Source organism: Arvicola amphibius, chromosome 8 (assembly GCF_903992535.2).
Source record: "Arvicola amphibius chromosome 8, mArvAmp1.2, whole genome shotgun sequence".
Lineage (NCBI taxonomy): Eukaryota > Metazoa > Chordata > Mammalia > Rodentia > Cricetidae > Arvicola > Arvicola amphibius.
The window spans coordinates 52,690,120-52,711,839 of NC_052054.1; the positions used below are offsets into that span (position 1 = coordinate 52,690,120).

At 45.7% G+C, this 21,720-nt stretch overlaps 1 protein-coding gene across 1 annotated transcript in view; it reads right to left on the bottom strand.

The window, feature by feature from the left end:
• Fig4 (FIG4 phosphoinositide 5-phosphatase) overlaps positions 1-21,720 on the bottom strand; it is a 115,093-nt gene that overhangs the window by 52,532 nt on the left and 40,841 nt on the right. Inside the window, exons 11-15 of the mRNA XM_038340597.2 lie at positions 16,135-16,268; positions 13,951-14,067; positions 12,311-12,356; positions 10,704-10,852; positions 9,215-9,381 (exon numbers count right to left, since the gene is read on the bottom strand). Coding sequence (XP_038196525.1) covers positions 9,215-9,381; positions 10,704-10,852; positions 12,311-12,356; positions 13,951-14,067; positions 16,135-16,268 — 613 coding nt within the window. The remainder of the gene's footprint in view (positions 1-9,214; positions 9,382-10,703; positions 10,853-12,310; positions 12,357-13,950; positions 14,068-16,134; positions 16,269-21,720) is intronic.

The window sequence follows — 21,720 nt, forward strand, 5'->3', positions numbered from 1 at the left end:
AGCATTCTATTAACACAGCACTTGCCTTTCAGGCTAAATGTAATAAATAAAAGGAATGTCCTTATATGCTGAGTATCTTTGGGCCGTTTATTCTACTTGCTGAGAGAAAATGCATAGTAGATGATACAGACATCACAACCCCAATTTTTATCTCTTTACACAGCACCAAAGTAAACATCCTGCTCTCAGAGTAAATTATCCTCTATGCTTCTTGAACAGACTTGATGGCACTTGGTAATTCATTTCATACAGTACTCCAGAATATCCCACTACTATCTAAAGCAACTTTCCATTTTCAGCCATGCTTTCAAAGAATTTCTTTCACCTTTTAAATATTACAGCATCTTCCTTAAAATTTTAGGAAGCATGGCAAAAACAGAGAAGGAGTTATTGAAGCCACTGCTGCTGGTACAACAGGAAGTCTCTCTATGCTGGCACAGTCACCAGGCTTGGGCTAGAAGGCCACCCTAAAAAGCCTGGATATTGGCTGGATACTTCTTTTTTTAATACTTATTTACTTTATGTTTGTGGATGTTTTGTCTTCACGTATACCTGTAACCAGAGGAGGACATCAGATCCCATGAGATTACAGCTATAGATGGTTGTACACTGCCATCTGGCTACAGCTATAGACAGTTTTGTACAATGTCATATGGGCTACAGCTATAGACAGTTATATAATGCCTTCTGGGCTACAGCTATAGACGGCTGTACACTGCCATATGGGCTACAGATATAGACGGTTGTACACTGCTATATGGGCTACAGATATAGACGGTTGTACCCTGACATCTGGGCTACAGCTATAGATGGTTGTACACTGCCATCTGGCTACAGCTATAGACGGTTGTACACTGCCATCTGGGCTACAGCTATAAATGGTTGTACACTGACATCTGGCTACAGCTATAAATGGTTGTACACTGACATCTGGCTACAGCTATAGATGGTTGTACACTGCCGTCTGGGTGCTGGAATTGAACCCTGAAGAGTTCTTAACCATTGAGCCATCTCTCCAGCCCAAGCCTCCTCCCCTACCCCACTGGTTTTTTGAGACAGGGTTTCTCTGTGTAGCCTTGGTTATCCTGGAACTAGTTCTACAGACCAGGCTGGCCTCAAACTCAGAGATCTGCCTGCTTCCGTCTCCCAAGTGCTGGGATTAAGGGTGTGAGCCACCATGCCTGGCCTAGCTGAACACTTTCAAACTCGTCTTTTCCTGCAAGATGGTCGCACTTTGGGTATGATCGAGAGCTCAACAGAGGTTGGTCCTCTGCAGTGCAGCTAGCATGTAGGCAATGGGTACCTGCTTGTATACTCAAGGAGGCTTAAAAACCAGAAATCCCTATAAATCTTTCAAATGCCACTTAAGCTATTATACTAACCAGTTCTATTACTAATTATATTGAAATGGCACAGGACTGAATATAATATTTTTTAATTAATTGTCTAAAAACATTATGGAACTAAATTATTTATTATAATAATACTAAGTTTGTGATGACATAGTGTCTTATCAGCAAAAGAAGGAACTACTGCTCAATAGATAGCACTTTCAAACAGTTGGGGAGAAGAAAGAATGGAATTCGATTCCCACCTGGTGCCACTTACTGAGACAAATATGACTGAGATGTAAGAATGACACAGGTCAACACCCAGAAGACACAAACACAAATAACACTGAACCAACAGACGTGCAAAAATCCAACTCTGCTATTTATCAAACAAGCGCTGACTTAAACCATGTCTACTAAAGGCTTTCAACTGAGTGCTCTCAGACTTTGTTGAAAGGAACATTAGCGGATTAATTTTGGGGGAAGGAATCTGCGACTGTGTGTGTGTGATAGGCAGCCTTGATCACTGGCTTGACCATCCCCAGAGGCTCCTGGATTAGCGAGGCATGCCTCAGTGTGTCTGTGAGTGTCTTCCAGGGACTGTGGCATTACTACAGGTGGTGAAAACAGGTGGGTCTATCTGGCTGGAGGAGGTCTCTGGGCGGGGGGTCGGGGGGACATGTCCTTGGGAACTGTCCTGCCTGGTCTCTCCCCCATACTCCTCTCTGCTTCAGTGAGAAAGATCCTTCAGCAATTCAGGGCCTGTCACAGTGACACACAGCCCAAGTACACAAGGCCAATCATGGACAAATACAAAAATGTGGACTAAAACCAGTCCTCCTCCTTTCAGTTTAGGTGACGTATTTTGTCACACTGATGAGACTCGTACACTATGGCCATGAACGACATGTCTACCTTCTGACCCAGGAAATAGACTTCTACATCCTACATAGGGGAAGTTAAGAGACAAGGAAGCGACGCTGTTCAAAGACATTTGCTCAGGAAGATCCCTGATGCACACCAACTAAATTGTAACACGTACGAAGGATAAAGCAGTTACTAAACAATCACACTGCAGAAGAATAGTTAATGCCACCAAGGTTATTCACATCATCTCAAAGGGCAAGAGCAGATTATAAATCACATGCATAATAAAAGCAGAGCAATCGTGTTTGCCTAACCATGAACAAGTGGCTATATCTGCAGGTGAGGTCATGGTTTATTTGTGAGATACTTTGTACTTTCCAAAATTAACACATATGACTTTAATAATTGAAAAGGAAGAATTCATTCAAGAACCTTCTGTGTCCTTTACTGGAGACACAAGACTAACAAGGAGCTGGCTGTTAGAGTGTGTAATTTAGTAAGAAATTGTGTGTGGGGGGTGGGTGGGTGTGTGTGTCTGTGTGTGTATGTATATGTGTGTATGTGTGTCTGTGTGTATGTGTGTGTATATGTGTGTATGTGTGTCTGTGTGTCTCTGTGTGTGTATGTGTGTGTGCATGAAGGAAAGGTATTTTCAGGAGATGTAAATTCAGTGTAGAGTATGCCAGTGATAGGAGGAGACGGGGCAGGGATTGGGCAGTTAGGGGAAAGGGAGGAGGCTAATGTACCAGTGTAAAGTTATGAAGGATATGGTCCACAGACCCCAGAGGGCTACAGAGCCCAGGCAGGACTGAGAACTGCAGAGGCCTGAGGGCAAACAAGCTGAGCAAATCCAGAACAGGGAGGGTGCAGAGTGGTGGCAGTGGAAAGAGCCAAGGGCCACAGACAGATGGAGCCATAGTCCAGGTGGCTGCTACAGGGAGAAATCTGATTTTAAATGTAATGGAAATCCCCCGGAAGAGGTGGTTTTGTTGCTGTTCATTTGTTTTAAAGAGGGAAGGGTTGAGAGCTGATTTAACTTTTAAAAACATCCATCACGCCAGCTACGATGAGGCTGAGAGAGGAGACTTAAAGACGAGTCAGGAGCCACGGCAGCTGTTGAGAGCGCGGTCACATGGGGTCTGCTGGGGAGAGGGCTGTGGAAGGAGGGGAGGGGAGAGCGGAGGAGGGAAGGATTTGATGTGCATTTTGGAGGAAGCACAAACAAGATTTGTTCACACAGGGGACTCTGAGTCAGGATGGCTGATAAGGGAACTCAAGGACTCAAGGGTGATTCTTATGTTTCTGAATTAAATGGCAGGTTTGAGGTGGAAAAAATAAGTAGAGAAACAGGTTAAAGATAATTAAAAGTTTCTGTCTCAGAAATAGTAAGTTTGAGGAGGGAGGGAGGGAGGGAGGGAGGGAGGGAGGAGAGAGAGAGAGAGAGAGAGAGAGAGAGAGAGAGAGAGAGATTGGGAATCAAATCCAGGGCCTTACACCTGCTGGACAAGTGTTCTACCACTAGATCAAATCTCTAGCTCACTATGTAGCTTAAGCTGACTTTGAACTTGCTGTGTAGCCCAGACTGACCCTGAACTCCAGATCATTCTGCCTCAGCACCCCAAGTGCTGTGATTGCAGCGTGTCTCATCAAGCACAGTGATGTGGAGACTCAGTGGCAATATATGGTAGGAAGAGAATAATCTGGACAGAACTCCTCTATTCCTTAGTGTCATACCCATGAATATTTTACACTGCACTGTAAAAAGGTATTTCACAAATTATTGACTAATAACAACTTCAAGACAACAGGGGAATTATTCTGGATTATCTGTAACTGTGTGAATCCTCTAAGGGCAGAAGAGGAAGGCAGAGGAGATGGTATGGAGATTTAAAGCACCAAACGGGTTCAGCGGGCCAGTGAGGGCTATCAAACTGAACCAGTCACAAGTCAATGGATACCTCTAGGTTCAGAGCCAGCAGCCGTGAGAGCACTGGACTGCAATCCCACAACTGCATGGAAGAGCCAGGAAGCCTCTAGATAATATACCGACTTCATTTTTATTTCAGCCTTTTCAGGAGAGAACATGGGTTGAGTAATGCTGTGGTTAGTTACTGTGGAAAAGGAAAAGAGCATTCAACAGGAAGGTTGAATACATTTGGATGTGTCTGATTGTCAAATGTATGAGGATGTCCTGAGGGTAAAAGTGAAGAAAGAGCAGACAGAATGAAGAAGGCTCAGAAATGGAGCAGCATCAGCAGAAAGTCTAGGAGAGATAGTACCGGGATTATGGGAAACAGGAAGTATCAGCTCAGACCAAAGTTGAATGCTCACCAGGTAGAGAGAGACATAACCAGTGACCGTGGCAACACGGAGACAGCTGGCAATCCAGAAAGAGTTCCAGCATCAAACCTGGGCAGATACCCAGCAGAGCAGGTCCAAGAGAGTCTGCTCAGGTGGGCAGAGAACTAGGGCTACCGCAGGAGGAGGATGTGGGTTAGAGCGGTGGAGGGCTGGATGGAAAACACCTGTGTGCTTTTGTTAGTGGGAGTGACATAGAAAAGAGGAAGAAACTGTGCGCAGCAATAAGGGTGCATTATTATAAGGGAAAGCAAGAGCGGGTTGCAACTCAGAACACAGCAGAAGGCCTGGCTTAAATTTGGGCAGGGACGCTCCAAGAACTGAAATAATTGTCTTCACTGGGGTTTCTCCTGCTGTGAAGAAACACCACGGCCACTGCAACTCTTAGAAATAAAGGAAAACAGCTCATTGGGCCTGGCTTAGAGTTTAGAAGCTTAGTCCAATATTTTCATGGCGGGACATGGTGGCACTCAGGTAGACTTGGTGCTGGAGATGTAGCTCAAAGTTCTATATCTTGATCCACAAGCAGCAGAAGGAGGCTGCATCACCCTGGTGAGACTTGAACTTGGGAGACCTCAAAGACCACCCCCACAGTGATGTACTTCCTTCAACAAGGCCACATCTATTCCAACAGGGCCACACCTCTGAAGAGTGCCACTCCCTGCGGGCATTCAAACACATGAGTGGATGGGGCCCATACCTGTTTAAGCCACCACAACAATGTAAGGCAGAGTCCACGCAGATATGCATGGATTCTGCATTTGGCAAGGAAAGGAAGCTCCCTTTCCTTGAGAAAATGTGATTTTCTCAAGGAAGTGTGATCAAAGTCAGCAGCTGAGGTTGAGGGTTACAGAGAAGACAAGGCATGGTGCAATCCATCCCAGAGAACTGCAGAATGGACAGACTAGGGGCGTCCTCAGGCTATTGAGTTGTCTTTCGTGTGCTCTGTAACCACTTAGACCTCTCTGCCTGTCATGTTCCACTGCTCTGGCTGTTGGGGCGTGAAGAGACTTGCCTTTCCTAGCTATCAGTCACATTCTAAACACTGTGAGGACATTTCTGCAATTATTTTTTCTACTATAGCCGAACAGGATTTTCTTACTAAACTCTGTGGCCCTGAGTAGGACCTCAGCTGGCCTTCTCCCTTTTTGTGATCGGTGACAATGTTCTCTGCACATGCCCTTGCATGTCCCTTGCATGCCCCTCCTGCAGAGCACCTCCTGGCGCTGGGGACATCAGCTCAGCGCTGCCTTCGTACTCGCCTCTCTCCCTGCACATGAGCATGGCAGTCTTCACTTTGTGAGCTTGCATCCAATTTTTTGAAATCTGAAGAGGGCATGGTCCACTTCTAGCACTCACTACACTTGTTTTTTTTTTTTTTTTTTGGTTTTTCGAGACAGGGTTTCCCTGTAGTTTCTAGAGCCTGTCCTGGAACTAGCTCTTGTAGACCAGGCTGGCCTCGAACTCAGAGATCCACCTGCCTCTGCCTCCCGAGTGCTGGGATTAAAGGCATGCACCACCACCGCCCGGCCCACTCACTACATTTAAATTATACATATGCATGGTGTGTGCTTGTGTGTGTTCCATTAACTCTAGCAAAAGTCTATTTTTTTCTTATAATTAGGTTTAAAATCAAGATGCTTAAGTAAAAAAAAAAATGCAGGCTTAGCAAAATTTAAGTGTTAAAAAAGGAACGGTTTCACAGGGGATGCAAAGTTCTTCGTAGCATCCAAGAGGAGAGCCTCGGTAAGTGCTTCTGCAATGTGGCATCGTCAGCAGATGCTCCTAGAGACAGAGCTCTGAGCAAACGACTGTGAAGCCTCAAGAACTGCTGCATGCATGTCTGTGTGTGTGCACACACACATGCACTCGAGTGCATGCATTTGTAGGTGTGTGTGCATGCATGCATGCGTGTGCACGTGTGTGGGTGTATGTGCATTGGGATCTGAAGAGTTGTTTAACATCTGTCTGTACAAACTAAGGGTAAAAATCTCAACCACTTAACTTCATTAATTTAGTTTCTTAATTCTAAATATCTTCCTGCTCAGCCTATAGGCATCACATAACAAAACTGACTAAGTGTGGCAAAGTGGTCTTTAATACTCAGAAGAAAATCTTTCTATATGTTCATCATTATATAACAATCAGTTATGACAAAACAAGGTATACACCCCAATGACACCACGCTTCTTAAAATAAAGATGTCTGTTTCAGCCACATTATTCATAATGCCTTTCATAACAGCTCATTTTTACATTTACATAATTTTGCTGTACCTTTGAAACTGTACATCCTGATCTCTTGTATCATTGTTACATTTTTAAACCATACCTTTCTCTTCAAATCATCTACATAACTGCACATTCATTTCTGTTTTCTACTCCTAGTGAGCAGCCTTGGTCCTGAAGTGTCAATCTCGGTTGTTGCTGCAGGGCAGTAAGGGCAGAAGAGGGGCAGAAGAGTAGACACTCAAGGGCAGTTCTAACCCTCCAGCACGGTGATGCAGCAGAGGCGTCTGCACCTGCTGGCAAGGCTCACCATGACACCCTTCTATCCTCCATACCACTTTTATATACTGTGTCTCCACACGTCAGGGAATGCGCTCAAACACAGAAATGAGATCTTTGCAAATATAATCTAATTAAGATGCACTCGTTTGGGAGTACAGCAGGCTCTTGATTCAGTGAGACTAGTGTCCTTACAATAGAAGGAAAAGGAGACGCCGAAGAGAACACCGTGAAGGCTGACCTCAACACAAGAAGTAAGGTGTGTGATGATGGGGGCAGAGACTACAGCGCCGCCGCTGCTGCTAGTCAACAATCACCGCGGATTGCCAGCCGCCCGCACAACGAAGCAAGGGAAGAGTCTCATGGGGGACCTCGGCAGGAACTGCCCACTGGCAGCTAGACTGCACAACCAGGAGGCAGTCAGTGTCTGCTGTTTGATGCTATGGCTGATCAGTGGGCTCAGCCATGCAGTAGGATGTCACTCTCACGATCATGTGACCTATGGGAGACCGTCTGCTGGTGGCCTCACTAACAGGCTCTCTCATTTGCCACTTGTGAAGCAGTAAGTGGTCCTGAGCCACAGTACTGGATGCTGCCAACATTACACGAGCTTGGAGGCAGCTGCTTCCCTAGTGAGGACTTCAGATGAGACACCACAGCCTTTGAACTTTGAGCAGCACATCCTCCCCACTACCCCTGTCGGGGCTTAGAGCAATGACCCACACACACTGTCGAAAGGATCATGTGCTGTTTTACGTCTCCAAGTTTACAGTGATCTGTTACACACAAAGAGAGTCATAGCTGACGCAGTTCCACTCACTCTGGGGTTTGTAAACATTGAAAGTAAATGTTGACTCTCATGGACGTTTCTGAGGCTCCTGTCACTCGGGACTCCCATGCAACTCCCTTGGTATGAGCACCTGCATCTCTTCAGGTAAGAGAAGGTTTCTAGCTCTACCTCCTGGTCCTGGGCTGTTAAGCCACTCAGTACTCGGTGGGGGATGTTCACCGGCTAGGGCACAGACCAACTCAATGCTCACAGCTCCTTTCAAGAAGGCTACATCTGGTAAGCATCAAACCCTTGAGTTCTGTAAGGAGTAAACCTCCCTGTATGCAGAGAGTTCTCACCATACAGCACCCTCCTCGGCCATCCCTCTCCTGTAGCCATCTATGGTGAACACATGGAATCTTTCCAAATGCAGGCTGCCACAACAGCTCACCTAGAGCCTGCGGAAGCCATCCTCTCGCTTCACTTGAGGTGAAGAAGGTGGGGGAGAGAGAGAAGGAACAACTTTGCCACTCCTCCCCACAGTCTGAAAGCCATATCCCTCTTCTGTTTGGGAGAGGAGGACTCATAGAATCAACCGTTGGGCTCCTCCTGGAATTCTGCGTGTAGGAATCGGCCTCACAATCACTTCCGTGTGTGATACACATTATGTATATTGACAATGGCACCAGAATGGAGAGAGGGAGAGGACCTCAAGAATAACCTGTTTGATTTAGTACTTGTAGGTCATGAAAGTATGGCTTGTCATTATTCATTTCTAGTTGACACTTCTGAGTAACACATTTATAAACAACTATCAAGATGTTAACCCATTTGAAAAAATTATTCAATACTTTCAAATTTCTACATATAGAAATACTGAAGGAGAACAACACAAACAGGAAGACGGCAAGAACTCCACCCCCGTTCTGTCACAGAATGGCGACTACGAGGGGCAGAAGGCAGCAGTGCGCTGTTTGAAAACACCAGCTTTGGGGACAGCAACTCTGTCGGCAGAGCGCTTGCCTGGTATGTGGCTAGCATGCACAAACACTTGTGTTTAATCCCCAGAGCCACATAAGTCCGGTTATGTCCCCTGTCACCCCATCCAGCATCCAGGAAGATCAAAGGTGCAAGGTCATCCTCTGCCAGTCAGCAAGTCTGGGCCAGCCTGGGGTACATGAGACCCAGGCTCAAAAAGGTTTTAATATTTATTCATTCATCTATTGAACAAATAGAGGACCTTCGAAATCACAAATTCTATCTTATTTAAATTTATAAATATAATCCTTATTGAAATAAATAGCTAAAAGGAAAAAAGTGTGTACAAGAAGACAAACACACCACAAATCTGAGCACTAGAGATGCTGCTGCCTGAGAGTTACCTGAAAAGGCATTGCTGTAGTATCGGGACAGCGTCTGCATGATGTCTTTGGAGTGCTGGGTCCACGGTGCGATCTTCCTGTAGGTTTTTACCCGGTGGACGAGCTGAGAGCCTCCATACTGCAGGGACAGGGTATCTCCGTGATCTTCATAGAGTTCCTCGAATAACCTGCACAGAAGGAAGACTCACATTATACAATCTCGTCACCTGGTCTGGTGATCCGGTCTATAATCCCAGCTTCCAAGGAGGCTGAGGCAGGACTGCCTGGGCTGAGAAAGCTCGTGAAACCTTGTCCCAGAATGGAAACTGTGGAGAGGGACTGGGTAGAGCTCAGTGGTAGAGAATTGGTTTAGCACGTGCAACGCCTTTAAGTTCCCATTATAGGGGAAAAATTAACCAAAATGATTGTACAAGCCATTCACCGGGTCAGACCTGGAAAAAGTCTTTTACCAAAGAACTCTTCTGGATCTTTCAAGTGGGCTCTTTAACATTTTGAAAATAAGTGCAAATGTAAAACACACAGTGTTTTATAGCAATCCAATGCCAAGGTAACAGAAACTCTTAACGAGAAAACAAGGCACCAAAAATCTAACTTACTATAGTTGAACCAAGCTGCTTCTAACCATATTAGAAAGACTCCTGCATGCCACAGTCTGCCAGATTAATTACTTCCATGACACCATTTTGATCCCTCTGAATTGTTAAATGTGCGTGTGTGTGTGTGTGTGGGGGGGGGGGGGTCTTGTTATAGACAGGACCTTGCTCTCAAGGTGACTTATAGACAATATTCATTTCTTATACTCCCAGGGGCTGCAGCATCTAAGATAAAGACATCAGCAGATTCACCTCCTAGCAAAGGCCCATTTCCTTCATAGGTGATGCCTTCTTGCTTTGACCTCACATGAGGAAGAGACTAATAAACATTCCTTGATCACTTTTAATACTCTACTAATCCCAACGATGAGGGTTTTTCCCTTAGATCAAAGCATGTCACAAAGATCCCATCTCCTAATACCATTGCTTTGGGGGTGAGGATTTCAACACATGAACTTAAGGGTGACATGAACGTCCTAGCCATAGCAAACATGCAAGCCATATACTTTCTATTTTCAGAGCTGATGAACAATGAAGAAGCAGTAATCCTTAAAGAAGAATCTATCTTACACACTTTGTATCTTTAGTTCAAAATGTTTGTGGAACTGGTACTAAAATCATTGCCATTTGGGTTTTTATTTAACCTAATAGTTATTCTAAGTACTTCAGATTTATCTTAAAAAAAACATAATGCTTAATGATCATGCAAGCAAACAAACAAGACCCAATGGCAATAATACAGCAACATTTAATAGAAATAGAGAACTAACTTGAATACTGCCAACTAGCAATAAATCTTTGAGAAGCTAAAATTAGAAATGAGTTTATAAAAATCCTTATGAGTCAACTCTGTTTCTTGTCACTGCTGACGTTCAAATGGCGGCAAAAAGGATTACCTCACTGCATCCGTATCAAACTGTAGGTTCGGCTTGTCAATCAGTCCTAAGGAGTACAGCTGGTAAGCCAGAGCACATTTGCCCACCATGAACTGCGCTGTGTTGGTGCGATCTAAACAATCCACACAGTTGGTCCGAAGAATGCCGGTCTACAAAGAACACAATAAGGTTTCAGACACCCAGACTACTTCAAACCACAGGAAATACCTGTTTGTAAAGCCACAGAAGAAAAGCTATGTGTGTTAATCCCAGATAAGGAAAGTTAAGGATTTGTAAAGAGAGACTGTACTTTCATTTCCCAGATATCCAGACATGAATAATCACACAGAAACTAGATTAATTACAAAACTGCTTGGCCAATGGCTCAGGCATATTCCTAACTAGCCCTTACATCTTAAATGAACCCATTTCTATTATTTTATATTTTACCATGAGGCTCATGGTTACCTCACATCTTGCTTCTTGGGTGGCTACATGGAGACTACCTAACTCTGCCTTCTTCTTCTCTGCATGCAGTTTAGTTTTCCTACCTACCTATATTTTGCCCTGCCACAGGCCAAAGCAGCTTCTTTATTAACCAATGGTTATAAAACATATTCATAGCATACAGAGGGGAATCCCACATCAGTTAGGGGTTAAAAAAATAAAGAACATTTTTCTAACCATATAAAGTTATATTTACTGTTCACTTAATGTCGCCATAATAGCATTGTTAAATCCAGTCTATATTTTAATTTGTTTTGAAGGCTTAACAAGATAAAGCAAACTGCTAATATTTTCTGTATTTACTAATTAGTGAAATATGAGCTTTTATCTGATATTGCTCAAACCAAATATACAAACCAAATATTCAGTGGTTAAAGATGTATTTTTCTAAGGTTGTGTGTGTGTGCCAAGTGTGTGCTGGTGCCCTCAGAGGCCAAAAGATGGCACCAGTTCCTTGAAGCTAGAGTTACTGGTACCTACAAGTCATCCCACAGAAGTGTGGGAGAGGTAAGAGCTGGGAACCAAAAGAGCTGGGTCTTTTGGAAGAGCAGGAAGTAGTCTCAACCACAAAACCATCACTCCAGTCTCAAGCATATAATTCTTAATGCATAGCTAATAAATACAACACACACTAGCTTATTTTCTAAAGTCAGCCTAACCTATTCTATATTCTATATTTTAACCTATCTCAATATTCTTGCTTTTAATTTCCAGTAATAAAAATTCTTATGTAGAAAAATATAAAAGCTATAATATCAGCTATACATCTTTGTATAAGATTTAAACTAGCAGGGAGGCTTTTAAAAAAATTCTCAAGCTATTAATAATTTTGCATCAAATACATCTTAACAGAACCTAATAGAAAATATGACAAAAAATTAGCTGGATATGGGAGCAGATGCCTGTGATCCCAGCACTTGGGAACCCAAAGCAGGTGAGTCTCTGTGAGTTCAAGGCCAGACTGATTTGCATAGTGAGTGCCAGGCTAGCCAGCAATATACTGTGAGACCCTGTCTCAAACAAAACAAAACAAAAGCAAATCCCAACTCCCCCCCCCCTGCAAAAGCATTACACACCATCGACACAAACTGTGTTCACTATGAATATAATAATATCCATACCTGCAACCGACCAGTGGGAATCACACAGCCTCCAAGTTCATTCCACCTGGGTAAAAACAGACACTTTGACATTTTTTCTTCCAGGGCTGGGTAAACGCAGGTCATGGGTTCCCTAAGCTGTGCACTACAACTAGGCCACAACCCCAAACCCCTGCTTTTCTGTTTGTTTTTTAAAGGAATGATATATAGTCAAAGCTTTCAAGAGTCACAGCATTAGAAGGGAAGGTCTCTGGGCATCAGATAAGTCTGCATTCGCACCTTTTCAGATGCAAAAAGAAAATGAGATGGGTCAGTCACTGTGTTCTACTAATATATATATATACACATATACATATATATATATCATACATACATACATAATATAATATATATACATACATACTAGGATGGAGGCATTTAAGTTGCCTGTGTCTCTCCTGGGCGCCCTCTGTGTTCTACAAGTTCCACCCTTGTTCTCCATATCTTTCTTTGGTTTCCATGACCACACACAATTGCAGCCATCTTCCTGGTAGAACCTTCCACACTTTTTTACACACCCTGTACATTAAGATTCCCTAAAATTCAAACCCTGAAAACTATAGCAGAAAGATTCATCTGAACATAAACACATTAGGCTGATTTGGGGTTTTTCATCTGACCACTGAAGTTAACTATGTTAACTGAAAAACAAATGCTGTAAATAAATAATACCGGTTCCTTTAAAGATAAGTAAGGAACAGGCCTTTCTCTGAAGCAGCCAACAAGCTAGCAGCAACAGAAGGGCTATGAGCAAACCACACAGCATGCTAACAAATTCTACACTCACGACAGCATCCACTGTCAACCAGAAAGAGTTCCCTGTTCTTTCTAAATGCTCAACAATGAATTCGCTACAGAAAAATTTACATCGCACACACACATTTTATATAATGTTTATTCCACAAGGCAAATGCTAAGACTCCTGTGGCTTCCATCTGAAGGTATATAACCACCACAGGAATTCCCAAGCACACAGTGAATATTCATTACGTGGTCTGGAGCAGCCTGCCTCTCCACACGTTCATCCAGCCATCATTCTCTAATTACCATAGACTTCCTGTACTTAGAATATTTTACAAGTGGGTGTGTGTGTGAGCGTGTGCGTGTGTGCGCTTCCTAATGCTGGAGTTCAGGCACACACGGCCACGCCCAGCTTTCCACATGGGTGCTGACAATTCATGCTCAGGTCCTCATGCTTTTGAGGTGAGTGCTATCACTAAGTCCTCTCTAATCCCTGAAATATTTTGTATATAAGAACCAATACCTTTTAAGTATTGTATGTATGTGTGGGGTGGGGTGTGGAGCACAGTACCAGATAGGAAGGTCAAGGGACAGCAGCTGGAGTCATTTTTCTCCTTCTAACCCCTGGGTCCCAGGGGCTCAGGCTTGGTGGGAGGGGCCTCTACCTGTGAGTCACTGTGCTCACCCAGAAGGCTAGACTGGAATGGCCAGTGAGCCCCAGGGATCTGCCTGTCTCTGCCTCCTCAGTGCTGGGACCACAAACACATACCACCGCACTGACTTTCTTATGGGAGCTCTAGGGACTGAACTCGGGTCCTCGGCTTGTATGGCAATCACTCATCCCCCCATCTCTGAATTCAAGTTTTTAATGTCATACGTACTTTTCATCTGGCCGTAAAATGCTGCAGTAAGAGTCGGGGCGGTTTACGAAGAAACCTGTTTTCTTCACCACACTTTCTGCAATCACATTCAGCCGGTCGAGAACGTTACACAGCTTACTGAGAGAGAGGAACCGTGAAAACAGAGAGCTTAGATGCTGCTCACTCTCCCATAAAGCACACGGCATCAACAGTAATGACGCTCAGGATTTAAATGTTTTCATCATGTAGTTTATGTAACAGAAAGACTGAAATGATTGAGGCAGAAATATAATGTGTACCCAGTAACTAACAGTAGACCCGTAACTTAATAGCAAATACTGGCACGTTCCTCAGTCTTGGCACGGGACGTTCCCCTGAGAGGTTTTCAAGAAAGCCTTTCCCTCGTGAGCAGCAGTCAGTCAAGCCCCCACTTAACCACGCAATGACCATGCAGAGTGCAGTGGCAGGGAAAGAAAAACTAGAAAATAAATTAATATGACAGCATCAATCACTTAACTAACATAGTCCAGGTAAGTGTGTGTGTGTGTGTGTGTGTGTGTGTGTGTGTGTGTGTATGCCTGGTGCAAACTCCATAAAACTGTTGAGGGAATAAACATGACATAAGCAAAGCAATATAGTCACAGCAAATAAACCCAGAATTTGTATGTGACATGTAAACAATGCAAGGCTCAAAAGAAAAAAAAAAGGCCTCTTAGCAAGGATTAGTTTTGAGCCGAATACTGAAAGGAGAGAGGAAGAAGCGTGTGACTGGGTGGTAGAGGTGGAGGTGGTGGTGGAGGTGGTGGAGGTGGTGGAGGAGGTGGTGGAGGTGGAGGAGGTGGAGGTGGTGGAGGTGGTGAAGGTGGTGGAGGAGGTGGTGGAGTGTCAGGTGAGGTGGTGGATGGGGAGGTGGTGACAGGTGGTGGAGGAGGTGGTGGAGGTGGTGAAGGGGTGGAGTGGTGGAGGTGGTGGTGTGGATGTGTTGGAGTTGAGTGGGAGTGGTGCTGGAGGTTTTTGTTGGCAGGTTCGGTGGGGTAGAGGTGGTGAAGGTGGGGTGGAGGGTGGTGGTGGAGGATCTGGTGGTGGACGGTGGTGGAAGGGTGGTGATTGAAGGGGTGGAGGGAGGTGGTGGGGTGTGAAGGTGGGGAGGGTGGTGAGAGGTGGTTGGGGAGGTGGTGGGAGTTGAGTGGAGGTGGTGGTGGAGGTTGGAGGTGGGGAGGTGGACCGGTGGTGAGGGTCCGACAGGATGGAACGGTGGTGGAGGTGGTGGAGGTGGAGGTGGTGGAGGAGGTGGTGGTGGAGGTGGTGGTGGTGGTGGAGGTGGAGGTGGATGTGGAGGTGGTGGAGGAGGTGGAGGTGGAGGTGGTGGAGGTGGAGGTGGTGGTGGTGGAGGTGGAGGTGGTGGTGGTAGGAGGTGGAGGTGGTCTTTGGTGGCTGGTTGTGGATGGTGGAGGGTGGGGTGGTGGAGGGGAAAGGTGGTGGTGGTGGTGGTGGTGGAGGTGGAGGTGGAGGTGGAGGTGGTGGTGGTGGTGGAGGGGTGGTGGAGGAGGTGGTGGAGGTCAGGTGGAGGTGGAGGTGTGGGGAGGTGGATTGGTTGTGGAGGAGGTGGTGGACGGTTGGTGCGACGGTGGTGGATGGTGGTGTGTGAGGATGGTGTGTGGTATTGGTGGATGGTGGTTGGGCTGGTGGTGGAGGTGGAGGTGGTGGTTGTTGGACGGTGGTGGAGGTGAGGTGTGTGGATCTTGCTCCTGGTGGACGGTGGAGGTGGATTTGTGGTGGAGTGGTGGGTGGATTGGTGGCGGGGTGGAGGTGGAGGAGGTGGTGGTGGAGGTGGAGGTGGTGGTGGTGGAGGTGTTGGAGGTGGTAGAGGTGGTGAGAAGCTACAGGAAAACCCTGGCGTGGGACTAGCTCTAGGCACAAAGATCAGGTTTCTCAAACGGAATAGGGCCAAGTAAGTTATAACACACTGGCACCAAGCAGCTAAGGGACCCGATCAGCAGGGTAAGGAGCTACGGTTTCCTATCAACAGAGTTACAATAGTACATATTCATCTACGAGAGAGGTCCCTTGAGAGCAGTGTCTTCCCTGAGGATCAAGGTAGAAGGTGAAGCAGTGCCTGTAAGGAACAGCAGGGAAGAGGTGACAGAATGCCCAGGGAAGAGCTGGTCACCACGGAGAAGGCCTGTGCATGTGGCAGGCTCTCACCTCTTGGTGTACTTGGCCATATCCCAGGGGATGTAGACAATGGTGTGCTCTGGGGGCAGGAACTGGTTCAGGTAGGTCACCGCGGCCACCAGCTCTTCACTCAGAATCCTCTCGTGCTTTCTCTTCTCTCGTTCCTTCAGTAAAACCATTTGAAATAATTTTTAAGTTAAAAATCTGAAATGTGGGGCTGGAGAGATGGTCGGTGGGTAAGAGCGTATGTTGCTCCTAGACAGGACCCAGGTTTGACTCCCAGCACCCACATGACAATTCACAACTATCCAGAACTCCAGTGCCAGGGGAATCTGATGCCCTCTTCTAACCTCTGTGGGCACTAAATATGCACACAGTGACATGCATGAATGTAAAAAACACCTAAAATAAAACCGATAAATCTATTTTTAAAAATCATAAATGTCTGAGTTACAATTACCTACAAGGTAGCTTGAAGCTTTGTAGCTCATACCTCACCTTAGTAAGAAAAGTCCTGGTCTTTAAAGTTACTAAATGAAAACAATATAAATGAGAATTAAGAGATCTTCACTGAGCAAGGCAGCAGCTCTGAAGAGCTGGGGAGGCTGGGTTTTCCCTGCTGATCTCCTGCAGCACCTGTGTGTAGCACACAAGCCTGGCCCACACATCCATAGCCTGCTTGGGTAGCAATGCTCGCTTGGCATGGAAGAGACGAAACCCAGAGGAGACGAAACCCAGTGTGCGCTATACAAGCCCAGCCCACAGCTGCAGCCAGGGGTGCAGAGAGAAAGTGGCATGCTCTGGAGGGGCCAGCCCTACATAGAGGACAATGGCAGAGAGTGCTTTCAAATCTGACATGAGAAACCTCAAGGAGGCAAGACTTTATCCCCTTCATGCTACGGCCGCACTGAAAGGCTGGAAAGCATGCATGGCCCGAGCCTTACCTCTGCTCCCAGTTAGCCTGTGGTGAGCCTCTCTCTTGGTGGGCCCTCCCTCTCTGGAGCCCTCTGACACTCAGGTCAACTTGTACCTGGGACATTTCTATGAGATTAAGGTTTCAGCCACCCTGAGGCACCTCCCTGCCTGCCGCATCTCTTGGGTTATCACACTGCCTCTCACTGAAGAAGGCCATGCTGCTGTGTGGGCCTGCACTGCTGCACTCGGCCCTTCAGTAAGACTGTCGGTTTTCCTTGGGCAGCAGCAGTGTCTCCCCGACAGCATTGATGTGGGGTTTAAGTGATAAAAAAGCAGGGGGCTCTCTTACCACAGCCTTCTGGAAAAGTTAGCTACATGTACCGTTACTTTGATCAGGCCTTTCCTTAGAAACAAAGAAAAACTGCAACAGAGGAATCAACGATGTCGCAGCACCACTGCTGGCATCAAAATGCTGGTGCTGTTTTCAATCATGGTGATTAATTTCAATCATCACGAATGGAACTAATAACTACTGTAGAAACAAACAAGGGTATATTTTGCACAGCTGAATAAAACAAATAGAGAACTTACATAAGAATTGAATTAAGAATCAGGTGAAAGTGTACTTTGTATTTTATCTGGAATTCTCAAAAGTTCTTTAAATTAAATAGGGAAATAGAGCCTTTCTGAAATTCTCGTGTGAAATCAGCCTGCATGGCTATAGAGTCTGCTGTCCGCAGTGTGTACCGGGTTAGTGCTCACAGCCTGCTCAGTCAGTCTCCTCTCACTGAACCCTTCACAACCTAATGCAAACGCCCAGACACAAGTCAACCTGTGTATCAGAGGGCACCACAGAGGGAGAGGCTCACAACAGGGCAAATGGGAACAGGAATCAGAAGAGTTCCCTCCATGCTGTTATCCTATGGACACAGTCATCCTATGGACATGGGCATCCTATGGACACAGTCATCCTATGGACATGGGCATCCTATGGACACAGTCATCCTATAGACATGATCATCTTATGGACATAGTCCATCCTATGGACATGGTCATCCTATGGACACAGACATCCTGTGGACATAGTCATCCTATGGACGTGAGCGTCCTATGGACACAGGCATCCTGTGGACATGGGCATCCTATGGACATAGTCATCCTGTAGACAGGAGCATCCTATGGACATCCTATGGACACAGGCATCCTATAGACACAGTCATCCTGTGGGCATGGACATTCTATAGACATGGGCATTCTTTGAGGGTTTAACCACAACTTACTAAGACCTTCTTCCAAGTGAAAACAAAAAGCATTTTCTTTTTCCTATGAACAAAACAGCTGATGGCAGGGATAGGATGTAGCTCAATGGCAGGGCTCCTGCCAGGCATATGCGAGGTCCTAGGCCTTGTAAATAAATGTTCTCTTTTGCAAAGCTCCTTTCAAACTACATTGGCAGACTACAGGGAGGTGAAACAGGCCTCGTTCAGCCACAGGCATAGTTTTCAGCCACACGAATTTAATAGCACTTTTAATGTGTTTAATTAACAGAGCCTTCCGAGCACTATAGGCTCAGGGTTCTATTTAACTAGGCCCTTCCAACTGCACTCTAAAGCGTGAACAAGATCCACTCGGCTAGTTCTGGGTGTGTGTTCCAGTAACAGCTCATCGCTTACTGCTTTAACAGCAGTTTGCTTCTATCCTGATAATGCAGACCAAATGGAAAAGCACTCATACGATCACAGCCTTCGACAGTGCCGGGAGCGGAATCTAGGGCCTCCAACATGCAGAGAAGAGCTATACCATGTGCGGAACCTGCTCCTACCCTCTTTCTATTTCAGGACAGGGTCTTCCTAAATCGCTCAGGCTGGACTAAAATTCACTCTGTAGCTAGGTACGGACGGGCCTTAAACTTGTGATCCCTTGCCTCTACTGCTGAGTAGCTGGGTTCAGAGGCCTGTGCGGCCGACGCCAGCAGCAAGTCAGCAAGTGTTTTCATTCAAGTTTTCCACCTGAATTTTCAACTGTGTCTATTGTGTATCCATATTAAGTCAGAGTTGTAGATTATCAGCTCCAGCTTACGTTACTCCGAGCAGACAGGAGCGAGCTTCTGCATTAATGTGAATAAATATGTACAGACATTATGATCATCTTCGCAATGGTCATAAAGTCAATCACAGAAACCGAAAGACAGAACGGTGACTGCCTCTGCCCCTGCCACTTTGGGACCACATATTCTTCCACGCTCTTGACGAAGCATACATACTACACACACTATTCCCCTGAGCCGTGCATTTAGCAGTACTGCGTAGGCCCCTCCTGGGTAAGCACCCACCTCCTCCCCGTGCCCAGCCTTTCTGTGCTAACTTCAGTACCTCCAGATCCTGCTACACTCTGGTTCAGCCCCATTCCCAACCTCCACCTCGGTGATGACAGGGAGATGCTCTGCCCTCAGCCTTTCCCACCCAGAGCCACCTTTATTTCAGATTGCTTTGACTTTGAATGCTCCACCTCCCACCAACTGCTCTACTCTCTCCAAAAGCCCTTCCCTCTCTCTCTTTCTCTTCAGCCCACTCAGCTTTCTTTGCCCACAGCAACCACACTATTGCCAATATCCAAAATGCGCTTGACACTGTCTTTCTTAGGTATCTGTCTGGTAAAACTAAATGAAGCCAATCATCTCTCTTTGATCTGTGCTTGTACACCCATACAGGCCTGCTGAGAAGAGGCATCAGTAACAGAACGGTTCCATTTAAGAACCCACTTTTATCAAGGTGAAATTGACTCTTGTCTGGATGGTCCCTGTCAAGTTGACTTGCAGGTGACTTTTACTCCTACCCTAAAGAAAAACTGAAGCTGTCATAAAAGAGCACATGTATGCTACACACACACACACACACACACACACACACACACACACACACACACACATCAGAGCACTGCCTTTTCTTCAGATTGAACACTCCTCCTCTCTTCTTGATTGGCAGCTCTGCTTTAGTTCAACACTGGCTCCCTCCCTCACACCGGTAGTTCCATGAAGGCAGGAATTGTTTACAATTAACTTGATACACATAAAAGTGTTAAAAATACTGGATAATTAAATGGACAAGGATTCCTAGGAGTTTTTATTGTTGTTGTTGTTTTTGTTTTTTAATACTACTACGTTGCTGGCCACTGCCACAGACATAATAAAATCTTTCTTTGGTATTCTCAAGGTCTTCTTAGCCACTGGCTGAGGTTCTTTCAATTCACTTGGGTGTAATAGATTTAGATAAATTTATTGGCTAATCTTGCCCTCCACCCTAGGCCTTTGACCTGTGTATCCATGGTGTGTGAAGCAGTCAGTGTACTCTGAGGGAGAAGCTGAGAGACATTATACCATGTCACAGGCCCACCTGATTCTTGAACCTCATTCCTCAATGAAGCCTTCTGATCTAATTATAGGCTAAAAGGATCAGCCAAAAATCCCACCCTGATCCTGAAACTAGAGCCGGTAAAAGAAACACACTTTGGCCCTGAAACCAGAGCCAAGGAAACACACCCTGGCCCTGAAACCAGAATCAGAGAAATACACCCTGGCCCTGAAACCAGAGCCAAGGAAACACATTCTGAAACTGCACATGAAACCAACCAATCCCTGAGCATAAAATCTAGCCAATCTCTGAGCTTGTCAAAGCTCAGGGGATTAAAATCCGACCAATTCCCACCCTGAAAATCTTCTCCCTAGAAAAGATCTGCCTCTAAGAAACCCTACAGAAGCCCTGTGCCTGGTCAGTCGAGAGATGTCCTTTTCCACGCTGGCAGAGGCAGCCACCCTCTTGGATTCCTTCCTCCCAAATAAATCTCTTGAATGAATTTTGGGTGAAGACCTTCTGTTGCCAGAGCATAGCAGAATCTCTGCTGGGAAACTCCCTAGTGGAGCGGAGCAGAGCAGCAATGGATACCTCTGCTGGGAAACTCTCTCAGCAGGGTGGAACGGGGCTCAGCTGTACCGGCTCTCTCTCAGAGAGGAGAAGGATTGCCACATTCCATGGGGAGACCATTCCCTACTGGAACACAGCTACAGGTATAGTCTGACTTCCCGACAGTCCAGATATCTTCCTGCTCACAGCTATAGGTATCCAGGATAGTGTCCCTTTACATCCATAGGTATAGCCTGGCCTCTGACAGTCAGGGTGCCTTTCCCTCCTGAGCTGTAATACTGGCACCTACTGATCCACATTGGTTTGCAGTTCTTACAGACTGCCAAGTGAGTGGGGTGTATCAAGGTGAGGGTGCAGCAGCTTCCTCTGTGTTCTTATGTTGTCCTGGGAAAAAGGAATTTAATGCAGACCCAGTTCACACAAAGGAACCAGAAGCCTGGTATATAGTGATATTTTATTTGTATTTTAATAAATAACACTTACCTAAAGTTCAGAGAGTAAAATAGCTGCACTGATCAGTCTTACAGAACAGGCAGTGGTAACACACACCTTTAATCCCAGTAGCCACACTAATTTGCCATAGAAACCTGGCAGTAGTGGTGCATACTTTTAATCCCAGAACTACAGAGAAATATAAAACGGGAGGAGACAGCTCTCACACATAGTCTCATTCTGAGATTCCTGGGGGCAGGATCGCTATTTTGGACTGAGGTAGAGGTAAGAGCCGATGGCTAGCTGTTTTGCTTTTCTGAGCTTCAGGATATAAATCACAATGTCTGTC